Consider the following 9361-nt stretch of genomic DNA (forward strand, 5'->3'; position numbering starts at 1 on the left):
ATTTTTTTTACTTAAAGTACGTTTCTTGATGGTCACTTTTGATTACTATGCCTCGGGTAACCGAGATGGTAGCATTTTATCATTCTCATGCTTTTGGTGGTCTTGGTAAGGCACCTTGGTGTATGGGGGTGTTACAAAGTGGTATCAGAGCGACGATTTTGGAAACTGTAACTAATGAACCTAATGAACTTAGAGAGTCAAACTAAAATGAACCCGGGTAGGAGTTGTTAGAAGCTAATGCAAAGGCTTGGGAGACGTCCTAAAGCCGCGAACTCGCCCTATAACTTTGAACCGGCCACTATGGGGTGTCATGGGATCGCTAATTGTTTATTATTGTTCATATGCATATGTTGGTTGAAGTATATGATGGATGTTGTAGTGGAAAAGATGAAAGTAATTGTTACATGATAATATGAATTGTAATTTAAGCATGATTGTGTGACGAAAGTGGTTTATAATGTTGTGATATTAGTAACATGTGAATTGGAGTTGTAATGTATAAGTATGTTTTTGTTTTTGTTTTTACGAAGTTATAAAGTTAAAAGCATGCAGGTAGTGAAGCATCGTCGGCATGGCTCGATCGAGTGGGGGAAACTCGATCGAGTAGGTTGGGCTCGATTGAGTAGGTTGGGCTCGATCGAGTGGGTATATGTATATGTTGGGCAGTAGCTACTGGATTGTACTACTCGATCGATTAAGGGGAGTACTCGATCGAGTGTCTCATACTCGACCGAGTACATATGTGACTCGATCGAGTACGTTTTATGGCAATTCTGGACAGGTTCTGGAGTTGGGGTACTCAATCGAGTTGGTAGCTTACTCGATCGAGTGACCCCTACTCGATCGAGTAAGTTCTGTGCGGGTCATATTTTCTTTGAGCCATAGGCTATGTGCTTACGTTTATCTCCCTTTTATAGCTCAAAGATTTGCGTCAAAGAGACCAACGTTGTATGTTAGGGCTTAGGAGATGAGTGTTGACGAGATCGCCAAGATGCTTGAGCATCAGGATGTGCTTACCGAAATCCTCAAGAAGATGGGGAAGGATAAGGAGGTCGGGGTAGACTTTGCTAAGATAAGCATTACGATATCTCGCGTCAACCCCACTACCTATGTGGGTACAGGTGCGTCGATTTTGCTCGACAACTGATACCGAGAGATGGAGAATATCTTGAGAGTGGTACACTGTCCGAAAGATTTAAAGGTGGAACAAGCTGCATTCTACCAGAGAGATTCAGCTGGGGAATCGCGGGACAAGGTAAAGGAGAGTGCTTTGGACATCTATAGGAGACATGATAAGACTGCAATCCCGTGGTCTGAGTTCAAGAGGGCTATGAGGCAGGAGTTCGTTCCGGAACATGTTCGTAGCAAACTCCGTTTAAGATGACCAAGGATATGACGGTGACCGAGTACTATCACAAGTTCAAAGAAAAGGCCAGATATGCAGAGGATATGGGGCTACATCAGGAGAATTTAGCACTTCATTTTTAGAAGGGGTTGACTTATCAGATCATGGAGAAGCTACCGGCGGAGACTCTTACCGATGTGAAAGAGGCTTATAAAAGGGCTGGACGGGCTGAGAGGTTGGTCGAAATTTCCAAGGAACACAAAGAGAAGGGTTCTAAAAAGATAAAGGCTGAGAGTGATGGTGGTGCCCAATCTAGTTACAAGAAGGGTAACAAAAATCAGGCAAGAGCCTATTCTTCTGGGTCGGGTTTTTGTTGAGGTTCTTCATATGGGCGTGGTCGTAGTAGTAGCAGCAGCTGGGATATGACATGTTTCAACTATGACGGTGTGGGTCACAAGTGGCATGAGTGTACTAGTGAAGTGGGGAGAGGTTTTTAGTGACCGTCACAGGGGAGCTTTTCACTGGGACCGATGCAGATCTATGCTAGCAATCGATCAGTTGGGTCATGGAACAATCAAGGAGGGCAGAGTAACAACGGTGGGTTCAACCTTAAACTACAAAGCCTTCTACATCTGCCGGTACAGTACAAGGGGGTGGTCAAAAGAGCAGTGGCAAGTTGCTTATGATGGACAAGCAAGCTGCTGAGGATGATGCACATGTGATCACCGGTACTTTCTTGTTAACAACGTTTATACCTTTGTTTTTTTTTATTCGGGGGCGTCACACTCATTTGTATCATCCAATCATGCTAAGACTTTGGGTTTGAGAGATTTTGAGTTTGTAATAGACGAGGTTTTTATACCGTTGGGTGAGTCAGTGTCTTGTGGGAAGTTGTATAGAGCGGTGTCCACGGTTATTGTGCAAGTTGATCTTCCAGTTGACTTGTGGAGTTTCCTATGGATGGTTTTGAGATGATAGTTGGGATGGACAGGTTGGGTAAGTATAAGGCTAGAATAGACTGTCACCAAAAGAAGGTTTCTTTGAGAGGTCCTAAGGGAGTTAGTGTGTCTTATCGTGGGTTTGTCATCAAACCCAAAGTCAAAGTGATAGCAGTGGTGACCTTAAAGTCTTACTTGAGGAAGTTGTTTCCTTTGATCCAATGTCATTTGAAATATACAAGTGTGGTGGAATCGACAGCAGCCGAGATACCAGTGGTAGGGGAGTTTTCAGATTTTTTTCCAGATGAGATACCGGGTTTACCACCGAAGAGAAAGATAGACTTCGGTGTGGAGTTGAAACCAAGAACGGGACCAATCTCTAAGGCCCCGTACCATATGGGTCCTAAGGAGTTAGAGGAGCTGAAGAAACAGTTGAATGATTTGGTGGACAAGGGGTACATTAGACCAAGTGTATCGCCTTGGGGTGCACCAGTCTTGTTCGTGAAGAAGAAAGATGGGAGCTTGAGGTTGTGTATAGACTACAGAGAGCTGAACCATGTCACAATGAAGAACTGGTATCCTTTGCCAAGGATAGATGATCTTTTTTACCAGTTAAGTAGAGCAGGTGTCTCTTCGAAGATTAATCTAAGGTCGGGGTACCATCAGGTTAGGATTCGGGATGAAGAAATACCAAAGACAACTTTTCTATCAAGGTATGGTCATTATGAGTACGTGGTGATACCGTTTGGGTTGACTAATGCGCCTGCAGTGTTTATGGATCTGATGAACCGGGGTTTCAGCCAGTACTTGGATCAGTTTGTGGTGGTGTTTATAGATGACATCTTAGTATATTCCAAGACTAAATAAGAGCATGAGGAGCATTTACGATTGGTGTTTCAAACCTTACGTGACAACCAATTATATGCTAAGTTGTCTAAGTCTGAGTTCTGGTTAGAGAAAGTGGCTTTTCTGGGCCATGTGATCTCTAAAGAGGGTGTAGCTGTGAATCCTTGCAAGATTGAGGCGGTGTCTAACTGGGAGGCACCAAAGAATGTGGCCGAGATCAGGAGTTTCTTGGGTTTGGCAGGGTACTATCGACGATTCGTGAAAGAACTTTCCAAGATCGCCAGACCTATGACAGCGTTGATAAGGAAGGAGAACATGTTTCATTGGGATGAAAGTTGTGAGACGGCATTCCAAACATTAAAGGAGCGTTTGACCACAGCTCCAGTCTTAGCTTTACCTGAAGGGAGTGAGAACTTCAAGGTGTATACAAATATTTCAAAGAATGGATTGGGTTATGTGTTGATGCAAAACGGGAAACTCATTGCCTATGCTTCTAGGCAATTGAAGTCTTATGAGGAGAACTACCCGACACATGATCTATAGTTGGGTGCAGGTTTGTTTTCTCTCAAGATTTGGAGACACTATCTTTATGAGGCGACCTTTAAGGTGTTTTCTGATCACAAGAGTCTCAAGTACATATTTAGTCAAAAGGAGTTGAACATGAGACAGGGGAGGTGGATGGAGTTTATAGGAGACTATGACATGGATATCATATACCATGAAGGGAAGACTAATGTGGTGGCCGATGCATTGAGCAGGAAGAGTGTGCATTCTCTATGCACAACTATGTCACTGATGAGGCTGAAAAATGAAGTGACCAAGATGGGGATACATGTAATCCAGAAAGGGGATGCTAGAGGTGATTTGACAGTTCAGCCGAATCTTTATGATAATATTCGCAGGAAATAGTCTCTTGATCCCAAGATTCGGAATTGGCTTGTTGGAGTAGAAAAAGGGACGGTGTCTCGGTCCTCTATTCATTATGATGGGAATGTTCGGTTTGATGGGAGATGATGTATACCTAAGGATGAGGAGTTGAAAAAGATAATCATGACAGAAGCTCATTGCACACCGTATTCAGTACATCCAGGCGATGACAAGCTTTATAGAGATCTTAAGAACACGTTTTGGTGGCCTGGGGTGAAGAGGGTGATAGTTGAGTTTGTGGCTAGATGTTTGACTTGCCAGAGAGTCAAAAGGGAACAACAAAGACCACAAGGTAAGATCCAGTCACTTGAGGTACCTGAGTGGAAATGGGAATCTATCTCCATGGATTTCATAGTGGGTTTATCGAGGAGCCAGCAAGGTAATAATATGATATGGGTGATCGTTGACCGTTTGACTAAGTCACCTCATTTTTTTCCCATGAAAGATACGTGGAGTAAGGTGCAGTTGGCAAATGGCTACAGGAAGAATGTAGTGAGGTTACATGGAGTGCCAAAGGACATTGTGTCAGATCGAGATGTGAGGTTCATTTCTCGGTTTTGTCAAGAGTTTCAGGAATTAATGGGGAGTACCTTGAAGATAAGTACTGCATTTTATCCTGCGATATATGGGCAGATAGAGAGGACAATCAAGACCTTAGAAGACATGTTGAGCGCTTGTGTTATGGAGTTTGGTGGTAGATGGGAAGATAGGTTGGATCCGATAGAGTTTTCTTACAACAATAGCTACCATACGAGTATTGGGATGGCCCCATTTGAGGATTTGTATGGGAGGAGATGCAGGAGTCCGATTTGCTGGGATGATAGGTTGAACATGTGAAGTTGATTCGATAAAATATGAAAGCAGCACAAGATCGCCAAAAGAGATATGCGGACTTATATCGTCGGGACATGGAGTTCCAAGTTGGGGACAAGGTTCTTTTGAAAGTGTCACCTATGCGTGGGGTGATGCGATTTGGTTAGAAAGGGAAGCTAAGCCAAAAGTTCATTGGTGTAACATCCCCATACACCAAGGTGCCTTACCAAGACCACCTAATTCATGGAAGTGCTACCATCTCGGTTACCCGAGGCAATATATTTCAAAAGGACCATAAAAGAACGTACTTTATTAAATAAGTTTAATGCGATACACAACCAAAACCAAAACTGTCAAATGAAATACAACTGTTCCAAATACCAAAATCAACTAAAAGAAATATAAAGTTCAACAACATAACGGAAGACTCTAAGTGACACGTGGTGACTCAATCCCAGCTATCCCTCGCGCGTCCATCGCATACCTGCTCAATAACTGCTTACCATCTCCGAATGGATCACCACAGTTTTCAAAACAATTAAACGGGGTCAATTAATGATTACACAATATAAAATAAAGCAATATCAACAATACATACAATCATCCAACTTGTCACATCACCAATCACCTGACTAGCCTGAAGGTCTAGTCCTGCCATATTACGGCCACAATTTGTAATCCACACGGCCAATGGGGGACCGCAGCCATTCCCACCTAAGCCCTGCTCATCAATACCGAGCGCAAACCCATGTTCCTTAATGTGCACATCCCCTCTTGTGGCGGGTTCCACAAAGGGCGAATCAAGGGCGTGAAGCCACTCCCACAAGTGACTCCACTCAGCCGACAGCGCACCTCGCAAACCACATACAAAAAATACAACCAACTACAACATCAACAATTACCAATTCAATACGATATAGATCAATAACAACAATCAACCATCAACAATCAACCAACCATCTAATACACATGTAACTAATAAATGAGTAGGAAATCCTACCTGGAAAAGCAATCACCAATATCGTCACAATCAGCTAATCAGAAACGTTCCTCTACGAAATCACCTCCTATCAAACATACAATCATACAATTACCATCTGATATAAACAATACACCCAAACCCCCCATTCTACCCAATTAGGGCTTAAACCAAAATCAAAGGAACAATATAAAAACTATACTAGGATCTTACCCATAATGCGACGGTCTCTACGGCGTAAAGAACACTGGATTCCGACGTCACAAACCTTAGGATTCGATAGCAATGCGAAAGAGAGAAGTAACGTAACTTGTTTTTGTCTTTGTGAAGTTTAGAATAGGGTAAAAAGTGAAAAGAACTAACGATAGCTGTTTATATATCTTTCTCGCATGACTATCAAAACCTGGCATAGTAATCCCGTAAAACCGACGTACTCGATCGAGTGGCCCATACTTGATCGAGTGGCTCATACTCGATCGAGTGCCCCATACTCGATCGAGTACCCATCAGACAGAACACTGTTTCATAACCAAAACTCACTTACTCGACAGAGTAAGCCTTACTTGATAGAGTACGCAACAGCACAGAAAACCGCAGTATTACAATTGGCCCTTATAAGATTTTGGATCGTGTGAGAGAGGTTGCTTATCGATTAGCCTTTCCACCACCTTTGGACTGTGTACATAATGTGTTTTATGTGTCTCAACTACAGAAGTATGTGAGTGATCCTTCTCATGTGCTAGAGGTTGAGAACATTGAATTGGATGAATTCTTGTCTTACCTTGAAGTGCCAAAAGAGATCCTAGATCGCAAGGTTTGCAAGACAAGAACTGGGGAAACAAGGTTGCTAAAGGTTTTATGGTCTAATCACAACGTTGAGGAAGCAAATTGGGTGGCAGAGGAAGCTATGAAGGAACGCTATCCATCTCTGTTTGATCAGGTATGTGTGGTTACCAGGACGTAACCATGTTTCTTTTAGGGGGTAGGAGAACATCGCATATGGTTTTGGTACGGTTTTATGTTAGTTTTGGTAAAATTAGTGTTTGTTTTGAGTCAAAACGATTTGTGTTTGAGTTTTGTTTTTGAGTTTTGTTGTGTCGTGGTGTCGTGGTTGAGTTAGTTAGTTTGTTTTTCGGTATGGGTTTGAACTTCGGGGACGAAGTCCATTTTTAAGGAGGGAAGACTGTAACACCACAGATTTATGAGTTGTTGGGTACTCTATCGAGTAGGGCTTACTCTGTCGAGTAAGTTAGTTTTGCATTCTGGAGTATGTTGTGCCTGATGGATACTCAATCGAGTGAGGGCAACTCGATCGAGTAGGCGGTACTCGATCGAATACCTCAGTTACTGGATCGAGTAAGTCGGGTTATGCGTGTTTTTGGCCGGGTTTGATAGCAACGCGTGAAATGTTATATTAAGGATTTCCGTTAGATTCTTTTACTTTTTACCTTATTCCAAACCTTTTTACAAAAGAAAACAAAGCAACGTAAGTTCTTCTCTGGCATTGTCATCGAATCCAAGGGCTAGAGTCGTCGGATTTCGGAGTTCTTGGTACCATTGAGATCATCGTATTGAGGGCAAGGTCCTTGTACCATTTTTATGTCAATTTATTAGTTTTGTTTAAACCCTAATTGGGTGAATTAGAGATTATTGTGAGTATTGTTGTTTATATATTGTAATTGTATGATTATGTGATTATAGGAGGTGATTTCGTAGAGGAACGCTTTTGATCCGCTGCTTGTGATTGTTGATCACTGATTTTATTCCAGGTAGGGTTTACCTAGTCAGTTATTGTGTAAATGATTATAAGATGGTTGTTGATGATTGTATGTGGTTCACGAGGAGTGTCCTCGGCTGAGTGGAGTCACTAGCGGGAGTGGTTTCACGCGCTTGATTCGCCCCTTATGGTTCCCGTCACAAGGGGGATGTGCACATTAATGGACATGGGTTATTCGCTCGATGGAGATGAGTGGGGCTTAGGTGGGAATGGTTGTGGTCCCCCACTGGCAGTGTGGAATATCTGTTGCGATTGATATTCTGGTAGGGCTACACACTTTAGTATGTAGTCAGATGATTGGTGATGTGACGGTGTTGGAGATTATGATTGTGTAAATGTTTGTTGTTTTATCTTATATTTTTATGCAGTACCTGGCCCCGTTTAAATGTTTTAAAAACTGTGGTGATCCATTCGGGGATGGTGAGTAGTTGTTTAGCAGGTATGGCTTGGATGCACGCGGGTTAGCTGGGGATGAGTCACCACGAGTCAGCTAGTAGTCTTCCGCTATTGTGTCATGACATTTTTATTTACTTTAGTTGGTTTTGGTTTGGAACACTTGTATCGTACTTTCTAATTTTGGTTTTGATGTAAACACTTTAAATTTATTTACTTAAAGTACTTTTCTTGATGGTCACTTTTGATTACTATGCCTCGAGTAACCGAGATGGTAGCATTCACGTGCTTTAGGTGGTCTTGGTAAGGCACCTTGCTGTATGGGGGTGTTATAGCGGGCGGGATTCGGTGTCCGATTAAAGGGCTTCCCAATACGTACCCTCACCTCTTAGTCAGAAACTTTGGATAGTGGACGACTTTATCCAGGGCGAACGAGAGTCATTCTAGTGATAGGATGCTAAAGAGGGGCGATTCCTTATCTTTAGTAACTATGTCAAGCACCGTTTTTTGCCTTGATTGACCTAGGTATAAAGTGGATTTAAATGGTTTCCAGGCATCCCATAATTGTTTGGTGGCGACTCCGAACATCTCTGCATCGTTTTAACACCCTCACCGAGATGAAACCGAGTGATCTAAGGCGATCTAGTCGAAAGCATTTATTATGCCGCCGAGCGTGGCTTCAGACTGCTGCACGTCCATAAATTGGCTTGGCGTGGACTTCATTTTGGAAGAGATGCCTCTAAACAACATTTTAGAAGTGGAACTCTTTGATGTATGGGGTGTGGACTTCATGGGACCGTTTCCATCCTCATTTGGCAACCATTACATTTTGGTTGCGGTGGATTACGTGTCCAAGTCGATAGAAGCTATTGCCACACCTACTAATAATTCAAGAGTTCTTCCCAAGATTTTCAAAGACTGCATATTTCCATGGTTTGGAGTGCCTAGGGCCGTAATAAGTGATGGTGGCTCACATTTGATCAACCGCACCATCTATGTCTTGCTCAAGAAGTATGGTGTTCGACACAAGGTTGCTCTTGCTTACTGCTGGGCCCAGAATTAGCCTGCCTGACCGGATAAGAATCAGGCAATAACTAAGTTGAGCCTGAACAAAATCAATCTAACACAAGGCATACAACACCTGAGCAAGCGCCAGACAGGAGGGAAGGACAGGTCAGGCATCTACTAGGCCAAGCCTGAAGGGATATCTTGCTAGCCGTATGCAAAGCACTACGAGAACGCGGCAGGCAACAACTAATGTCTAGAAATATAGTTCCTACTTAAACGGGAGACTTATTCAACAAAACCTACAACAACTATAAAGCAGTCAACCAAGCAGAGAT

The 9361-nt window shown here is 42.8% G+C and overlaps 1 protein-coding gene across 1 annotated transcript; it reads left to right on the forward strand.

Moving 5' to 3' along the window:
• The first annotated feature begins 8679 nt into the window (after positions 1–8679).
• LOC141619815 (uncharacterized) lies at positions 8680–9081 on the forward strand. Its single transcript, XM_074436840.1, has one exon. It carries the CDS (start codon positions 8680–8682, stop codon positions 9079–9081), a length of 402 nt encoding a protein of 133 aa, XP_074292941.1.
• Positions 9082–9361: the final 280 nt, after the last annotated feature.

The sequence above is a fragment of the Silene latifolia genome, chromosome X (genome assembly GCF_048544455.1).
Source record: "Silene latifolia isolate original U9 population chromosome X, ASM4854445v1, whole genome shotgun sequence".
NCBI classification, from domain to species: domain Eukaryota; kingdom Viridiplantae; phylum Streptophyta; class Magnoliopsida; order Caryophyllales; family Caryophyllaceae; genus Silene; species Silene latifolia.